The following is a 20,491-nucleotide window of genomic DNA, read 5'->3' on the forward strand; positions in this document are numbered from 1 at the left end:
TAGGAAACTAATATATTGTTATTTGAAATACACACATTGTATGTGTGTTCCATGTCTACAACAATCTGTGTAAATGTAGGATGCCATTATTTGCTAGGCAAGAAATGTTGAACACATAACTAAAACAGAAAATGTTTCATATATTATAGTAATAATGACAAAATGTTAATGTAAAGTGTCTAATATGTGAAGACTGAAGTCCAAATATCAAATAAACACTTTCACAAAAAGTAATTTCGTTAATTCATGTCTCTATCTGAAAACTAACAGTGTCAGATCAAGGGAGCGTGAAGATGAAAAGAAAATGCTAACTTTTACAAGTACCATAACTTTACACAGGCTGTTAAGACTATCTTATGTGGAATTTTTCTTTTTTGCTTCACACATTACATACTTCAAATCAACATTTTCTCATTTTTTTAATTCAATTTTATTTTTGGATTCTTGAATAAAACTGAATAAAAAATTGTTCAAATGACATGTTAATGTGAATGTCTGTGTGCGAGGAAAAGTAACATTCACCATAGACATTGTGGTGTTTGTTTGCTCAACAAGACACCAAGAAGAAAAGATTGAGCTGCGTTTGTATGTCTACTTTTATACCCTTCAGTGCTAACTTTTACAAGAACCATAAATTTAAGCAGGATGTTACAGACCCACATCAAATGTATGTTTTTATTATGTGATAATAATAACAGCTTACTTCTCAAAGCGCTAAATGCAAGGACAATGCAAGATTCAAACCTATTACCTTGTGGTTAATAAGTGGTAGATTTTACACTGTGCCATCTGTGACAGAATAGCATTACTACTGTGACAACTGGTGGAAAATGAAAAGTGCAAACACACATATGTGAACGTCCTTTACTTTGTACCAACAGATAGCTGTGCTTCAGCAACATGTCAATTGATCAATTTGTTTATCTTCAGTTTTATTCTTGAGTAAAAGCATATTTGTTCTGTTACACCTTTTGTGAAAGTATTTATTGGATATTTGGGGTTCAGTCTCCACACATTCTACACTTCACATAACATATGAAAACATTTTCTGTTTTAGCTGTGTGTTCAGCATTTCTTGCTTCGTATTTCCTCTGTCATTTTATGTTTACACAGATCGTTGTAGACAAGGAACACACATGAAATGTACATACTTCAAATCACTGTATTTCATTACCTATGTAATTCCTTATAAACGCATCACCAGATAAACACTTCAAAACAGACTTGAACTGTGAGGCTTGCAGCCTGGTGATGCCTTCATCTGACTGAACGGGGGTGGGGGATGGGTGTAGCATTTACACATTTACAAAACAAAAGCAAGCTATTAGCGCAGTGATAAGGAGCTATGAGGTTTTTGGCGTTTGTCAGGAAAATTTAAGGAGGTCAGGGACAACGAAAAAAAATGTAAACTTCAGGGATTCTAGTGTTAAGAAAGGTAATGGCTTATAATTTTTTTTATGAAAGCTCATTAGCAAATTGTATCAACACAATATATTAATAAACTAAAGTAAGAAAAACTAAAATGGCAAAATAAAAAAGAGAAAAGAGGCTTTCAGAATCATGTAAACATATTGGTGGGCGTGCCTGCATGCTTTCAAGGGTAGGCTTATTTAAGCCATTAAATGACAATGTGCATACATTCAGCATATGAAAATTCAGGTCTGTACAGCATTTGCTTTGATGACATAGTGGATTAATCCTACTGATGTACACAATGTGCTCCTATGTTAAAATTAAGTTCCTAGCATCTTGCATCAAAAATATTTTGATGGCACATCAAAACGAAGATGGTTGATTCTTGCGAAACCACCATAATGTATCTTGACATATAACTATTAAATATTTTGTTGGAAGTTGCATTTGTACACCATTCACAATTCAACTTCTGCAAAGGTCAGATGACAGTAGCATAATTAAAACTGCTAGTGGCTACTATGTACTGAATATTATATTCCGTGTGATGCTGTCTGATGACCTATTTTGAATGTTGGCCTGAAAACTTCTGTATATATATTTAAAAATACATGGAACACAAATACATTACATATAGAGATAATGAAAGACTACAACAGCATACATCTGCCAAGTATAAAAATGTAAAACCATGATGAAAGGGAAAGAAGGTAAAAGACCACAATATTCCAGTTGTAAACATGATGAAGACTATACTGCTGAAATGTTGTCTTTTAGCTTTGTTGCTTTTCAATGTGGAAATAACTTTTAACTTTTTGTTCCTTATATTACATACACAGTATATCTTCTGTGAGAATCTAATGCTTATTATAATACCGGTAGATTCAGGTCAAAAACAAAGATGATTTCTAGCATATCAATAATGTCAAATATCTGTTCCTTCATAAAACTCTTATATTTTTGGCAAAACTTTGATTTTTATTGTTATAAGAATTTGTTGTGTATCCCTGAAAATAAACGATTGAGATTTGTTGCACAATTATCATTAAGAGACTAAAGTTTAGACTCTTCTGTAAAGCCTACAACTAAAGTATCTACAGGAAAGTCCTTAATAGAAGATACCAGAAGATCACATTCACTGATATCCTTTCCTTCTGTCATCAGGGAAGAAAGTGGACATTCTGGAGAAGAATATTTGGCAAGAACACTGATTTGGTCAGGTTTAAGAGCAGCTTCACTGCATATCTTATGGCAAAGACCAGAAAGATTGTGCTTTATTTCTTCAATGTTTATTTTTAACTGGTTACTTTCAAACAGCAACTTCTTCTTTTCATTTTTCTGCAAATAGAAACACAAATAGTATGCTCATGTTATTGCTGCAGTTTTCAAAAAGTGAATCTAGACAGATAAATGATAAAACACTTGTTAATTTTTTTTTTTTCAAAACATACTGTTAAAACATTAATATAAAATATTGGCCACATGATTTTTCAAGCATATCGCTGTAGCTTTCAAATTTCAGAAAACAGTATATGGTAATTGCACACGTCTATCTTCTCTCCTGAAACTGGTGATTAAATCAATTTAATACTTCATGTACCCTTTATGTTTTCTTTAAAGAGTATTGTATAGCTTAAAGAACTGCTACCACATAACTCAGAGTTGTGGTACCATACACAAAGTGTTTCAAAGAATATGAAACTTGTAATATTTAAAACCAGCAAACAATAAGTCCTGGAAAATTATATTCATGAGTATATTTCCACTGAAATTCATTATATATAACTCTAAGAAGGCCTTATATTAAGAAAAAAAAAACTAATAGGTGTAGCCAGGCCTTCTACTGTATGTCAACAAGCAGTAAAACAGAAACCAAACCTGTCAGTTAAATTGTTATGGCTATTAGAAGATTACCTACTGACCGGCTGATCATCTCATCACATCATTCCAGTTGTAGCTTCTCTGGCAAAGAAGCCGCATTGTGAAGATGGACACTATTGTCAGTGTCAGAGGATAAGACTATTTGTGTGTGTTGTCATTCATATTTAGACTTATGTCCTAACTATTCCCACAAGATTTTTTTGTTAAATGCTGTAACTGCATTTATGAGTTTCCATAGTTCTTTCCAGCCATTGTGTATTACTGCGATTACATAGTACTCTGTATTAATTTGGTTCAAAGTTATTGTGTCACACTCTTTTTAGTTTCAATATATATATGTGTGCTTGATATGTACAGTTTATTTGGATACTTGCTGCATGCCCTGGGTCTTCAAACAAATCTCCAGCTGAAATAAGGTTAAAAAAAGAAGAAAAAAAAAAAAAAACTAGAACACCCTAAAACTACCATCCACTCCAAGCAATCAAAGGGAATGAAAAACGAAATTGTAAAACCACATCTCGGAAACACAGACATAAAGAAAGGGCCACAGAGGAGGAAAGTGACACTGATACCTGCCACAGCGAATGTTATGGTAGGAAAAGCCCCTCTCCACCTCACCCAATTGGCCCTTATAGTGTCTCGACAGGCAATAATGTGGAAGGACTTGGGGGGAGCGTGGTCAGGGCTTTACCTCCTTTAGGATGCTAGAGTGTAGCTCCCCAAGGTTGTTGTGGCACCACAGATTCTGATAGGACACGCTGGAAGTTGAAGTTCACTACAGCCTTATTGTGTTCCATGGATGCTACCAGTGTGAACTGAGGAAGATACAGAGCCCTACTTATGGCTTTCACCACACATGGGAGTGATTCCAAACTTCACTAACAAGACAACATGAGTACTCTCAGGTTCAACTTAAAAGAAGCCTCCTGCCTTTGTTCCAGGAGCCAGAGTCGGGAGGAGAGTATACAAAGCTTGTCGAGAGGAGCAGAGGTGGAAGCAGAGTGAGAGAAAGAAAGAAAGAAAGAAAGAAAGAAAGAAAGAAAGAAAGAGTGTGCTTTGGTGTTGTTTATTATGCTTGCTGTACTGTGCCGAGCAGGTTGGAAACACAAGGGAAAGCTTTTCCCAGAAAAAAAATAAAATTGTGTGTACTGAACTTGTGTCCTGTGTCCTTCTGTGTTACGTTTGGGGAGTGTGTACCTCCTGCAGGGAACAATATCAATAAACAAACAAAGGAAAACCCCCCACTATATCAGAAAAATGGATTAGAAAGAGCAAAAACAGTATCAAAAATTAAACTACATTTAACAAAATAGTTCAGTAATGAACATCTAGTGAAACATCCGATGTTGTGGTAACACTGAGGAAAGCAGAGTACTTTAATTAGGAGGAGCAGTCAGTGTAAGAGTTCCTTGTGCTGAGCTTTGCAGTGCCTAAAGAAATCAGTTTGAGAAACCATAAAATGAAAAATTATTCTAACACTAAATGCCTCAACCACCAGAACTGGATTTGCAGGAGCATCAAATAAACCTTGGGAGTCTCCCAGGCTAATCTTCAAAGATGCTGTTTTTTGGATAAACAGCAATGCCAATTAATAATTAAAAAGGGCACTTGGATTAATTAAAAAATCAATTTAAAAATAATTTATGATAAAACTACAAACACTGTGAAATACTTATGGACATACTAAACTAAGATGGGGGTATAAGCTATGATCTAATTGTAATTCTGTCAAGTGCCTTTGAAAAAAATAAAAATGTCAGAATTCTTTTTCTTTCAAACATAACATTTGTCTTTCTCAGATACAAAACTTTAGGAAACCATCAGAATGTGTCTGACATACTGAAGCCCTCTCTATTATCAAAAAGAAATGGCACAAGATATTTATTTTTGTCAGACTCTCCATTAGCATCTGCTGAATGAGGCAAAGAGTTTTTCACGTTGGGTCTCCTCCAACCAGGAGGTCAAGTATTATAAAGGTGAAGCTCCAAAAATCTACAATTGACGTGCATGAACTCAAAACTGTTTGACATATTAAGAAGTGGAAAGTGCTGTCAACCAACTGCAATAATCTGATGAAGGTCTGCTCAAAAAAATAGGGCACATCTGTACAGGATTGATACGACTTTAGCTTATGTGACTCTGAGAGGATAAAAGATCTTGATTTTCTAAACCTTAGTGAGAGACGTCCATCATGTGTAGCAAACATCTTTTTGGTTTGTCTTTTAATCTGGTGATTATCTTTCAAAGACAGCTGTAATTAAAGATTGTCTATATGAACATTTTCCCGCATTTGAGTGCCATTTCTACTCATCTCAGGTGGACCTGTTGGAACAACAAATGTGTAAGCACAAAACCTGCCCCCCAATATGGGTAAGGCAAGAATTATCAGTCCAGCTCCTTTTGCACTTGTGATAACCAGATTTTAAGCCAGACATATATTTAAAGTGAATGATGTGAACCTGTGACTTGACTAAGTCTGATAGATTGAAGAAGATTCTATGGATTCTTTCTGCCATCCAATGTAGGAATCCAGTGCATTCATCACATACCTTAAGAACATCTTTGAAAGTGGTTGACTGAGACATCTTAACTGCAGCCAAGTAAGCAATATGAAGAAACACTCAAATAAATAGTGGTGAGGTGTGTAATGTGGTATGTGTCAAAATGTGTTTGGTCAGAGCTCATGTGTCATAGTGTTAAATGATCTGTTCTTTCTTTCTTTCTTTCTTTCTTTCTTTCTTTCTTTCTTTCTTTCTTTCTTTCTTTCTTTCTTTCTTTTTCTTTCTTTCTTTCTTTCATGTGTCCTGAGGTCATTTGAGGTCAAACTTGAAATGAAACAGATATTTTCAGAATCTGACCTTCTTTATTAAAATATTTTTTCTCTCCTTTCCATATCTATCCCTACTATGAGAGTGGCGAAAAGTATTTTGTTAGGATAGTGTGTGTTGCTGTTTAAGTTAGAACTTGTAGGCAAAGCAAAAAATTCCATCTCAGGTAGGAGATCTTGGAGCTAAAATAACCGTGTTCAAATACATTATTAGGTAATTTGTCCTATTTTCCAGGTGTCCACTAAAATTAGTAAATATTAATTAATGATATTAAAGTTACTACAAAAGATAGCTGTTTAAGTTTATGATAATTATAAACCTTTTATGATCTTCTGGGACCCATACAGACATAACATGAATATGAGACAGACACATTTTTTGAAAAACAGATAAGTTAATTCCTCTTTTATTTAAGAAATTGAGTTGGAAAACAAACATAATCATACATAATAGTGACTCAGAAAAGCATACTAGGCTAAAAAAGAAAATAAAAAATACAGTATTAATAAGCATTCTAACAAGAAAAGCATTGTTTATTTGAATGCATATTTGGATTGCATATTTATATTAAACTACTGTATTTTTAAATAAAATACTATTGTATTAAAAATAACTATTAGTACTTACCAGTCTATCAATTTCACATTTTAAATACTGAATGCAGTCTAACTTTCTTTTACGACAGCGTTGTGCAGCAATTCGATTTTTGCTTCGTCGACGGATATCATGTATAAAATCCAATTGTTCCTGAGATAGGCAGTATTTTTTTATCATTTGCTGAAATTCATTTCTAGCAACAGAGGCAATATTTTCCACAGGAAAAGGTAGCTCTATCTGTAAAATATTAAACAAATTATTTAAATATTTGGAGAACTGCACATAACAATATACTATAGAAGTGATTGTCAGAACAATCATAATGAATAAACAGATGAATAATAAATATAGTTTATAGTGCATAGCTATAGTACGTCACAGCATCATGTGCAGGAAAAATATCAAAGTGAAAATAAGTAAAAAAAAACAAATTTAAGCTCCTTTTTACCAAATTAAGTAAGTTATTATCATAACATTTATTTGACAAAATAAGAGTTGGGAAATAAACCTGATAGGAAAAATCAGTAAGTACTCAAACCTTAATAAGAGCATAAAGTATGCATAATTTAGGCTTACTGATATTTTTGTGTTAAATAATTCGTTACACTGCAGTGGGCTGGTGCCCTGCTCAGGGTTTGTTTTCTGCCTTGCAACCTGTGTTGGCTGGGATTGGCTCCAGCAGACCTCCGTGACCCTGCAGTTAGGATAATGGATGGATGAATAATTCATTACAAGTTTGCAAAGGCGAGTGCTGCGAGCTAATAGCTACTGCTGTGAAGTAATATAGTCTGACTCCAAGTTACTTTTCAAACAGTATGCCACAAATTAAAAATGCAGGGCATTCATGAAAGATTAAAAATAAATAAATACATTGTTTTTATCTGTAATGCTTTGCATGTAAACTTGTGATTTGTACTTAATGCTGTACATTTTAAATGTTTTATTCTTTAATTATATGGAAGCCTTCATCTTGTAATTATGATCCTTAATTAAAGGTAAAAATAAAATGATCTAAGCAGCCAGATAACAAACAAATGTTGAAGTTAATTTTATACAGCCCAAACTTTTGTTTCAGTATATGGAAGAGACCATATACAGTACCTTGTATTGTTCTCTTTTAAAGGAAGAAATTACTTTGAATTGCACTGATGATATATGTCAGCATTTAGAATGCAGCACTGTCAAAAATAAAACACCTATATTCTCAGTAGGGCCCAATTACTAATATGAATTGGATTGATATTGCTGGTATGTTAAAGTACAAGTTTTCCTAGAAGAAATCTGAATGAAAATACAATATTAACACTAGAATTACCAGAGCCTACGAAAAAACTCGTAGATCCAAACCACCTTAAATCTGTTTGAACCTCTCCGTCAGCGTCTTTTGTCCTGTAAATGTGCCGATTAAGACAAGCAGCAAGAAGCCTACTATTCCATCCCCCAACCGCCACAGAATGTGCACAAAGTTCTCCCAGCTCATGCCTTGATTGATTATCTGGGAGTGAAGTGCTGAAGTTTTAGAGTGGAAATAATAGATCGTTATTTGGAACAAATTCATTTCATGTGTGTTCCATTTCTACAATAATCTGTGTAAACACATTGTTAAAACAGAAATGTTTTTCATATTTTAGTAATAAATGACAAAATGTAGGCATAAACTATATACCGTTAATATTATATAGTAAACACAAACATTTGGTTTGTATCCGTAACAGCCACGTTCTGCAGTGGTGGGGGATAAAACAGCAAGCTGCTTGCTGCAATCGGCACATTTACAGGACAAAAGATGCTGACAAAGAGGTGCGAACGGATTTAAGGTGGGCTGGATCTACGAGTGTTTTTTCATAGGCTCTGGTAATTCTAGTGTTAAGTGTTTGATGTTTTCACATGAGCCTGTTTTAATTTAATATTTAAACCGGTTAAATCAGAGTATTTTTTTTAATGTAACCAAAGCACAGAGACATCTTATGTTTGTCACTCTCTCTTAAATGTGTACTGCTAGTGCAGTGAGCACAAAATCATACAGAAGAACTTACATAAGAAATTTGACAAACGAGAGGACACCATTCAGTATATCAAGCTTGTTTGTTTAGCTAATAATGAAGCTGTCCCAATACTTCATCCAGATACTTTTAAAATGTAATTAAGGTTTCTGCTTCAACTCTATGGTTTGGTAGTTTGTTCCAGATTCCCACAACTCTTTACATAAAGAATCGCTTCCTGGCTACAGTCCTAAATGCCCTTTAACTTCCACTGGTTTCCTCAAGAATGTGACTCATCCTTAAGTAGAAAGAATTCTGCAGAATCTACCTTGTCAATGCCTTTGCAAATTTTTAAGATCTGGATTAGGTCCCCACACCGTCACCTCTGCTCTAGTTTAAACAGTTTTAATTGTCTGAGCCTGTCAAAGTATGAGATGTTCTTAAATCTTGGGACTCCCTTGGCTGCTCTCCTCTGCACAGCTTCAAGTGCTGTCATGTTTTTCTTGCATTGTGCACAATAATCCAGATGCAGTCTCAGTAGTGAATTATATATTCCGAACATAACATCCTTTGATTTATATTCAACAGTCTTTACAGTATAACCTAAAACTTTATTTGCATTTTTAAATGCATCTGCACACTGCTTAGCTGATCAAAATGTTGTTTCTACATAAACCCCTAAATCCTTTTCAGATGTTGCTTCCTTTAGGACAGTGTCTCCCATCTTGTATTTATAATTTATGTTGGTTTGTCCATGTGCAGCACTTTGTATTTTTCTACATTATTAAATTACATTTTCCATGTGTTTACCCAGTTCTGAACCTTGTCCAACTCTTCTTGAATTGTTTTTGATGCCTCCTCTGCGTCTATCATCTCTCCAATTTTAGTATCAACTGCGAATTACACAAGCCTACAAACTACACCAGAATCAATGTCATTACTATTAATAAGAAAAAGTAATGGTCCCAGGACAGACCCCGAGGGACTCCACTGATGACCAAACTCCACGTGGAGCATTCTCTTCTTATCTGTATTCTTTATCTATCGCTGGTTAACCAACTTAAGATACATTTTTTAGGTTACCACTGATCCTTACAGCTTCTAGTTTCAGAATTAATCTCTTCAGAATTCAGAATCTCCAGAGTTAGTCCCTCTGTTGATCTAGTTCTTGTGAAGCCTGCTTCTCAGACTTTTTTTTATTTCGAGGTGCCTTGCTTGTCTCCTGTATGCTTTTATACTTGTTCTCCTTGAAAGCGACTTTCAGCATAACTCCGATCCCTTTACTCCTCCTTATATGTCTCATGCTCACCTTTCCTTTTTTGACTGTGTCACCAAAGGTAAACTAACAAATCACATTTAAGCCAAACTGACCAATCACTGCTAAGAGTGACTGGACACACACACACACACACACACACACACACACACATAGACCATAGTAATTTATTTAATAGTAGATATTTTGTTTTACCCAACTATTATAGTTGCCTGTTTAAAAAAAAAGGTTGGTTTGTCAAGATCTTACACTCATAAACCCATGCTGTTATTTAGTGTGTTATTTTTATTTAGATACTTTCTAATTTATTTCTTAGTATAGTTTATATATTTTTTGTATTGATCTATAATCGCCAGTATCCATTTTGGAGTGGAGTCACATTTTCAACTTTCCAAACAGTTTGTAAATTATGTCTTTTTTATTTCTTTTAGTATAATTGGTAAAATCCTATCAAGTTCAAGGGATTTATTCAATGTTTTGAGGGCATGAAGCTCATTTGACTTATCCATCCATCCATCCATCCATTTTCCAACCCGCTGAATCCGAACACAGGGTCACGGGGGTCTGCAGGAGCCAATCCCAGCCAACACAGGGCACAAGGCAGGAACCAATCCTGGGCAGGGTGCCAACCGAACCGCAGGACACACACAAACACACCCACGCACCAAGCACATACTAGGTCCAATTTAGAATCACCAATCCACCTAACCGGTATGTCTTTCGACTGTGGGAGGAAACCGGAACACCCGGAGGAAACCCACGCAGACATGGGGAGAACATACAAGCTCCACAAAGGGAAGCGTACCCGGGTCTCCTAACTGTGAGGCAGCAGTGCTACCACTGTGCCACCGTGCCGCCCTCATTTGACTTATCTGTTTTAAAATTTATGAACTCAGAGCTTGTTTTTACTTTTGCATGTGACACTACATTTGTTTCTGCTTTTACAAATACTTGGGTGAAATATTTGTTCAGTTCATTTCCTATTTTCTTCTAATTTTCAGTGATTACTCCTTTTGTTGCCCTGAGGTTTCTTAAATTCTCTTTTATTGTCCTTTTTATACTGGAGTAATACTCAAAATGCTTGCTGTTTGCATTGGCTTCACTAGAAATGCATTTTTTCAGTTTTTCTTTTGATGTTTCCAATGCTTTTTTTTTCTCTCTTTTAATCTCTCAATTGTTAAACTGATGCTTATAAAGATAGTAATATAGTCCATGTTGGCCAAATATGAACTCAGTAGCAACAAAGTTGTTTTATTAAGCATTGTCATTTGATAACTATATGAAGTAAAAATGTTTATAGAGGATTATTAATGAATAAATGAATTAGTACACATGTACATATTCTGTGAGATGCATTGATTAATTAAATGAATTAAACTGAATGTATTTATCTATGTATAATATGTATTATTTAATGTAGATTATTATTGTTATGCAACAGGGGGTGTGCTTGTTATAATCTTGTCCAGCTTTATTTATTTGTTTTTGCCTTTTTTTCTGGTTTTTAATTGCTTTGCCAGAAGTTTTTACAAGTTTTTTTGCAAATATTACAACGGTACCAAGAAAGAGTAGCTCTTTATTAGACTTGTTAGACTACTATAACCTTTACATTTTCATATATCTAACATACCCATTTGTCACAAGACTGACACTAACCTATTTCATTTGCAGATTCTGAAGACAAACACAAAAGAGCAAAAAGGAGAATAAGCTAAGAGAGAAGGCTTGAATGCAACTTGAGTGATCAAGGCAAAAGTAGTACAATTTGAATGCATTTTAAAAACACAGACAACATAAGGGCACCACTCATAATAGTGGGAAATTTAACTGACATTTAAAACTTGTACTTGCCCTCAATAAAAAAAAAACTATTGGGGAGGCAAAAGTAGTGCCTCTGTGTCTAAGGATATGCACTGGTATCTAGATGGTTGCTGGTTCCAATCCTAATACTACCATCATAGTCAGCTAGGCCCTTGACCATGGCCCTTAACCTAAAAATTATCCCAGGGATGCTTTTCAATGGTTAACTCTGTGGTTTGACCCCCAAGGCCATGTGAAAAGACAACCTCCTCTTAGGGTTTAATACAGTATATCCAAGTATAGCCTTAATTCGCTGAAAATCCTTGGCATGCACTAGTCTGCAACAGGTTTCTCACACCTTACCCAGGCCAACTAAAGAACACATAATACAGTGACCCCTCGCTATATCGCGCTTCGACTTTCGCGGCTTCACTCCATCTCGGATTTTAAATGTAAGCATGTCTAAATATATATCACGGATTTTTCTCTGGTTCACGGAATTCTGCGGACAATGGGTCTTTTAATTTATGGTACACGCTTCCTCAGTTTGTTTGCCCAGTTGATTTCATACAAGGGACGCTATTGGCGGATGGCTGCGAAGCTACCCAATCAGAGCACGTATTGCATATTAAATAAAACTCAATGATATACGATATGCTTCCTGCGCGGTGCTTCGCACATTTCAAAGCTGTAACAGCCCGTATTGATTTTTGATTGTTTGCTTTTCTCTTTCTCTCTCACTCTCTCTGACATTCTCTGCTCCTGACGAGGGGGTGTGAGCAGAGGGGCTGTTTGCACAGAGGCTGTTTGCTTAGAAGATACGGACGCTCCCTTCATTGCAGCGGCTTTATCGTGGTGCTTTGTTTACTTAAAAGCCCAATTGATTTTTGTTTACTCTTCTCTTTCTCTGACATTCTCCGCTCCTGACGGCACTCCTTTGAAGATGAAGATATGTTTGCATTCTTTTAATTGTGAGAAAGAACTGTCATCTCTGTCTTGTCATGGAGCACAGTTTAAACTTTTGACTAAAGGGTGTTATTTCATGTCTGGAGGGCTATAATAATGTTAAAAAAACGTATTTAGAAGGTCGTAAACAGGTTTTCTATGATCTAACTGTGAAAATATTAGATTTTAAGATTTTAAATAAAGAATACTACTTCGTGGAAATTCATTTATTTGTCTGGAGCGGATTAACTGCGATAAACGAGGGTTTACTGTATAACTGTGCGGAGAATATTTATAAATAGAGTGGGAGAGTTTCTAAGGGCTTAAAATATATAAAAATAACCATACAAACATATGGTTTCTACTTTGTGGATTTTCACCTATTGTGGGGGTTTCTGGAACGCAACCCCCGCAAACGAGGAGGGATTACTGTACAGACTTTTTTGGCTATATCTCTAAGAAAAAGTAAACATATTTGCTCTTTAAGGATGAGTAATACAGAAGATTTCTTTAATGCACACGAAGATTCAACTGTTTGACAAGTCTAAATAAATTCACAGCTAACAATACATTCTGGATTATCTTAGTTGCATTACAAGCGCGGGCTCTTTCCAGAGAAATGCATTTGTGCATGTTTAACTAACACCAATGCCTATGTAGAGTCCAAATATTGGCCCAATATATTAGTTCCTGAATTTATTGATTGGGAAATAATACTAAATAATAAGACTAAAAGGCAAGCATTTCAATGTGTTATCTAAAGAATTTCCTCATGTTTGTAAAAATAGATTTCACTTGTGGAGCATCTCCACACTTGCTAAAAAGGCAAGTGAAAAAGATATTGCAGTATTACTATCATCACTAGTTTAACACTAGTATCCCTGAAGTCTACAGAAAAACTTGTAATACACCATCAGCATGGCACTGCCAGATCTAAACAATAGCGTGGAGAGTTGCTCGCTTACTGTGACTTTAGCTGCAGGTGAAAGTCTAGTTTTACTTATGGTGCCAAGCAGAGTTGTGTTGCGGTGCAGCAGTCTATTATCCAGCAAAAGCACTGTGACAAAGCTTTCTGTTGTTATGGTTCTGCCTTTGTCCAGAAACGGCTCCATAAGCTTTATGACCACAGACTCGGAAAGTCTTTGCCCTGGGTTGTAACTCTACAGTTCTCAACTAAACATTGCCAGATGTTCCAAATCCCAGCAAACCTGTCATTTTTCACATGTTCTGCAAGGGTGTCTTTGTTGTCAAAGTGCAAATGCCTCATTATAGTCTGATAGATCGGTCATGGGACATCATGTCTGTGATTGCCAGTATAACAAATAGTTCTGAGCAGGACATCAACCATTGTGGTCATCACTGCTTTCGTGACAAATACATGTATTTGCCATTTTCCATTTATTGCCCAGAATGGGCCAATTTGTAATGAAATTGAGGTGAATTTTAAGGTTTGAGGGTTGTTTTACTCTAAATGTCTAAAGCACACAACACATCCTGCTCCAAGACAATGTGTTTATAATGAATGCCTTCAATATTGTATTCAAAAATCTCCCATACTGGGTTATGTTATTTTCTACCAGCCATATTGGTCTCTGATTCCATCTCAGGCACATAAAATTTACAGACAGAATTTTACCACCTGCTGGCCTGAAAAGATATCAGAAATCAGAAAATAGATTCTACTGTGTTTTGACGGGTGTAATAATGAATATCACAGGGGCTTAGGAAAAACAGGGGTCTTAGGCTTGAATCAGTGTGTAAGCCCTACCTGGTTGTATTGAGGGAAACAAAGAAAAATAAGCATTTAGTGTTAAGGTTAGGAGCAGTGAGACTTGAATAGCCAACACATAAGAACAGTAAACCCTTAATGAACAGAGTAAGAGCAGGTAATAGGAGTGAGGAGGGGCACAAAACAACAGAAACAGCAACTGAGATTAGGAACGAAATACCGTATATCTTCCAATAGTAGCCCCGGCGTTTATTCAAAAAATTATTCGGACGGCCTGGCGTTTAAAAGAGACCGGCGGTTGTTGGAGACCGGCTATTATTCGCCGGGGTTCATTTGCCACTAAAATACGGTATGGTACCGTATTTACGGTCACAAAATGTAAGCAACAACACCGGATGAACATTTCAGGATTTAATGAAATTATCTGTACAGCAGTACAGTCTTATTAAAGCAGTATACAGTACGGTACTACCGTAAGCATGAAAAACAGGTACGGTAGACGTCAACTTTCTTGCCAATGATGCCACCAGCACTGGCCTGCACCAGTCCGAATTTCGCACAAAAGCGCGCATCAGCCTGACAAGTCCCCTGCGGAACATAAGGAAATGCAATAAGCTCCAAACTCACGCATATACGTATACATTACGACATGAGACTGGATAAGATACAATAAAGTACAGTACTTACCATCTACTCGTCGTCTGAATAGGTAATGATTGCTTCATTATTTGCAAGTTCTTCTTCATCTTCCGTGGAGATGAAAGGGCAAAATGTACACAAAGAAATTTCTTTTTGACTTTCTCGCTTCCTTGATAGCATCCGACGACAAAACATTTTTGACACAAAAATGTACTTACTGTATGATTCACTGCAGGAGGGCGGTAGCCCAGGTGGTACAAAAAGAGGATTAGCGTACGAAAAAGGCGGTGGGTCATTGGAGATTGGCGTTTACTACAGACCGGCGCTTAAAGGAGACCGGCGTCTATTTGTCGCGACATCTCTTCAAACCCAGCGTTTATTGGAAACGGGCGTCAATAAGAAGCCGGCCATTACTAGAAGATATACGGTATACATTATCTAAACCTGTTTATCCAGAGCAGGATCTCAGGAAACCCTGAGCCTACCTAAGCAAGTTTGGATGCAAGGCAGAAAAAATCCCTGGTATGCAATATGCATGATATGGCTGATGTTAAGAACAAAAAGAATATGATATCTCAATTGAGAGAGAAATGGAAAAAGTAGGACAAATATTTTAAAACATAATTCTGCTACTGGATATCAGGAATTTTGAGATGTGACTATAAACTAAAAAAAGATAAATTAATATATAATTTAGCCGTTCACTGGATAAATATATGTGGGCGGCTCGTGGTGGATGACTTTCTGTTTTATAGTTAAAAAGTACAAGAGTTAAAGTTTAATGGCAGGAATATTCATTCAAAAACAAAAACTAAAAATATTTTTAGTAAATTATTATTTTGTTTCAGTTAGTCTTCCCAGCTACTTTAATAGTTTAATTTATTTTTAGTTTTTCATTTTGGTTTTGTTAATTATTTTATTTCAGTTTATGAAAATGTTTCTTTAATTATAGTTCCAGTTTTAATTTTAGTTTTTGTTAACTATAATAACCATGGCTCCTATTACTACTACTATTACAGCAAAAAAATGATTATTTATTTTAAATCGATCCAAAAAAGCTAACTAATAAAAGACGAACACACTGTAATAAAGGAAGTGATTTAAATACATGATTATGATAATTAATAAAATAATAATGATTATAATGACATAGACAAAGAGCGGTTCAACCAAACCTCCTATGAAAAACAAAAACCTTGGACAACGTTTTCCCTCACCCGGACGAGGGTAACCGGGCCCCGCCTCTGGAGCCAGGCCTGGAGTTGGGGCTCGATGGCAAGCGCTTGGTGGCTGGGCCTGCACCCATGGGGCTCGGCCAGGCACAGCCCGAAGAGGCAACGTGGGTCGGTCCCCCCAGCCCCGGGCTCACCACCTGTAGGAGGGGCCAAGGAGGTCGGATGCAGTGCGAGTTGAGTGATGGCTGAAGGAGGGGACCTTGGCGGTTCGATCCTCGGCTACAGAAGCTGGCTCGTGGAACGTGGAATGTCACCTCTCTGCAGGGGAAGGAGCCTGAGCTAGTGCGCGAGGTTGAGAGGTTCCGGCTAGATATAGTCGGGCTCACCTCAACGCACAGCTTGGTCTCTGGAACCAATCTCCTTCAGAGGGGCTGGAGTCTCTATCACTCTGGAGTTGCCCCTGGTGAGGGGCACCGAGCGGGTGTGGGCATACTTATTGTCCACTGACTTGGAGCCTGTTCATTGGGGTTTACTCCGGTGGATGAAAGGGTGGCCTCCCTCCACCTTTGGGTGGGGTGATGGGTCCTAACTGTTGTTTGTGCGAATACGGCGAACAGCAGTTTGGAGTACCCACCCTTTTTTGAGTCCCTGGAAGGGGTGCTAGAGGGCATACCTTCTGGGGACTCCCTCGTACTGCTGGGAGACTTCAATGCTCACGTGGGCAATGACAGTGAGACCTGGAAGGGCATGATTTGGAGGAATTGCCCCCCAGATCTGAACCCGTGCGGTGTTTTGTTATTGGACTTCTGTGCTCATCACGGATTGTCCATAATGAACACTCTGTTCAAGCATAGGGGTTTTCATATGTGCACTTGGCACCAGGACACCCTAGGCCTCAGTTCGATGATCGACTTTGTGGTTGTGTCGTTGGAATTGCGGCCACATGTCTTGGACACTCAGGTGAAGAGAGGGGCCAACTGATCACCACCTGGTGGTTAGTAGGCTTCGATGGTGGGGGAGGATGCCAGTCAGGCCTGGTAGGCCCAAACGTGTTGTGAGGGTCTGCTGGGATAGTCTGGCAGAGTCCCCTGTCAGAAGTAGCTTCAACTCACACCTCTGGCAGAACTTCGACCACGTCCCGAAGGAGATGGGGGACATCGAGTCCAAATGGGCCATGTTCCGTGCCTCTATTGTTAAGGCGGCTGACCGGAGCTGTGGCCGTAAGGTGGTCGGTGCCTGTCGTGGCGGCAATCCCCAAACCCCTTGGTGGACACTGGAGGTGAGGGATGCCGTCAAGCTGAAGAAGGAGTCCTACCGGACCCTTTTGTCCTGTGGGACTCCAGAGGCAGCAGATTAGGTACCGGCAGGCCAAGCAGAATGCGGCTTCGGTGGTTGCTGAGGCAAAAACTCGGGCGTGGGAGGAGTTTAGGGAGGCCATGGAGAACGACTTTTCGGACGGCTTCGAGGAGATTCTGGTCTACTGTCCGGCGTCTCAAGAGAGGGAAGCAGTGCAGTGTCAACACTGTATATAGTGGGGATGGTGTGCTGCTGACCTCGACTCGGGATGTTGTTGGCCGGTGGGGGGAGTACTTCGAAGACCTCCTCAATCCCACTAGCATGCCTTCCAATGAGGAAGCAGAGCCTGGGGACTCGGAGGTGGGCTCCCCCATCTCTGGGACTGAGGTTACCAAGGTGGTCCAAAAACTCCTGGGTGGCAGAGGCCTGGAGTTCCTCAAGGCTCTGGATGTTGTAGGACTGTCTTGGCTGACACGTCTCTGCAACATCGCATGAACATCAGGGACAGTGCCTCTGGATTGGCAGACCGGGGTGGTGGTCCCCCTCTTTAAGAAGGGGGACCAGAGGGTGTTTTCCAACTACAGAGGGATCACACTCCTCAGCCTCCCTGGGAAAGTCTATCCGGGGGTTCTGGAGAGGAGGGTCTGTCGGATAGTCGAACCTCGGATTCAGGAGGAACAGTGTGGTTTTTGTCCTGGTCGCGGAACAGTGGACCAGCTCTACACCCATAGCAGGGTCCTGGAGGATGCATGGGAGTTTGCCCAACCAGTCTACATGTGTTTTGTGGACTTGGAAAAGGCGTTCGACCATGTCCCTCGGGGAATCCTGTGGGGGGTGCTCTGGGAGTATGGGGTACCGGACCCCCTAATAAGGGCTGTTCGGTTCCTGTACAACCGGTGTCATAACTTGGTCCTCATTGCCAGCAGTAAGTCGAACCTGTTTCCAGTGAGAGTTGGACTCCGCCAGGGCTGCCCTTTGTCACCAATTCTGTTCATAACTTTTATGGACAGAATTTGTAGGCGCAGCAAGGGTGTTGAGGGGGCCCAGTTTGGTAGACTCAGGATTGGTTCACTGTTTTTTGCAGATGATGTTGTCTTGTTTGCTTCATCAGGTCGTGATCTTCAGCTCTCTCTGAATCGGTTCGCAGCTGAGTGTGAAGCGGCTGGGATGGGAATCAGCACCTCCAAATCCGAGACCATGGTCCTCAGCCGGAAAAGGGTGGAGTGCTCTGTCAGGGTTGGGAGCGAGATCCTGCCACAAGTGGAGGAGTTCAAGTATCTTGGGGTCTTGTTCACAAGTGAGGGAAGAATGAAGTGTGAGATCGACAGGCGGATTGGTGCAGAGAAAACAGAGATGCGGGCTCTGCATCGATCTGTCCTGGTGAAAAGGAACTGAGCCATAAGACAAAGCTCTCAATTTACCAGTCGATCTACGTTCCTACTCTCACCTATGGTCATGAGCTATGGGTAGTGACTGAAAGAACGAGATCGCGAATACAAGTGGCTGAAATGAGTATCCTCCGCAGGGTGTCTGGGCTTTCTCTTAAAGATAGGGTGAGGAGCTCAGTCATCCGGGAGGGGCTCAGAGTAGAGCCGCTGCTCCTCCACATCGAGAGGAGTCAGATGAGGTGGCTCGGGCATCTGATCAGGATGCCTCCTGGACGCCTCCCTGGCGAGGTGTTCCGAGCATGTCCAACTGGGAGGAGGCCCAGGAGAAGATCTAGGACATGCTGGAGGGACTATGTCTCCCGGCTGGCCTGGGAATGCCTTGGGATTCTCCCAGAAGAGCTAGAAGTGGCTGGGGAGAGGGAAGTCTGGGCATCTCTGCTCAAGCTGCTGCCCCCATGACCTGACTTCGGATAAGCAGAGGAGGATGGATGGATGGATGGATAACTCCTAAGTGCGATAATTTTAATTTGGTTAATATAACGGCATGTCACATGTTAATGAAGCAACGCAAAATGAATTAAAGTCTTTTAACATTAGTAGCTGGTCACCTGCACTTCATCATTTCCTATGTTGTTTCTTGATAATTTTCATACACACATCAGCAGAGCTTGCCACCCGTAACTTATAATACGAGATCTTCCCGTACTGGAACATAAAATACTGCGTACTGTGTTGAACCAATAACGGACAAAATGCATCCTGTATTTTCATACATATTGTTTCATATATACACTAAATAGCTCTTCAGAGTACAGAGAATAACATAATTAAAATTAAACTAGTTATTTAAATGGCATTAATGAGTTTCATTTCTGTGGCATATTAAAGATACAGACAGACAAGCTCTGCATGCTCCATGAGACAGTCAGTGGTGCTGCGTTCACACATTGACAAAAAGTCACATCACACAGTAAAACAGAATGCCCAGAACAAGACAATACATGCATTGTAAACATTACTATAGTAATGTCTGCTAATCCAAGTCTGCCCAAAAAGGAGGAAGTTGAGGCATACGTCTGAGTGGAAGACAGAATATCTGTGGGTCAGCCATGTTCCTAAGGGATATCTGACATGACACAGGACAGTGCAGGTGCTACGCATGTCTGAGCAACTAAAGAGCAGATGATACTGAGTGGAAGTGCACTATTCCTTACACCTCACTCACACTTCCCCAAAAGCAAACATGAAATGCTGTTGTTTAATTAATTATATGTTACCTACTGTGAGCATATATTATAACCTACATTAGCCTATATTATACTGTGTAGCCAATAAAAATGGGCAATAATCAGAGCAAATTGATCATGCTCCTTTTGGAATGAATGTTAAGATAGTTAGACTTAATTTATAATTCAGAAATTATACATTCTGTGTCCATCCACAATTTAAAACATGTAAATAAACAGCTATATCAGGCTATCTTGTATAATCCATAATCTTCATACATATTTAAAAGTTTTTTTCAGTTTGTACCACTTTATG

At 38.7% G+C, this 20,491-nt stretch overlaps 1 protein-coding gene across 1 annotated transcript in view; it reads right to left on the reverse strand.

Moving 5' to 3' along the window:
• Positions 1 to 256: 256 nt before the first annotated feature.
• Positions 257 to 20,491, reverse strand: part of LOC120523529 (transcription regulator protein BACH1-like) — a 144,065-nt gene continuing 123,830 nt past the window's right edge. Inside the window, exons 4-5 of the mRNA XM_039744928.1 lie at positions 6,750 to 6,956; positions 257 to 2,751 (exon numbers count right to left, since the gene is read on the reverse strand). Coding sequence (XP_039600862.1) covers positions 2,467 to 2,751; positions 6,750 to 6,956 — 492 coding nt within the window. The 3' untranslated portion in view covers positions 257 to 2,466. The remainder of the gene's footprint in view (positions 2,752 to 6,749; positions 6,957 to 20,491) is intronic.

This window comes from Polypterus senegalus, chromosome 2 (assembly GCF_016835505.1).
Source record: "Polypterus senegalus isolate Bchr_013 chromosome 2, ASM1683550v1, whole genome shotgun sequence".
Classification (NCBI taxonomy): Eukaryota; Metazoa; Chordata; class Cladistia; order Polypteriformes; family Polypteridae; genus Polypterus; species Polypterus senegalus.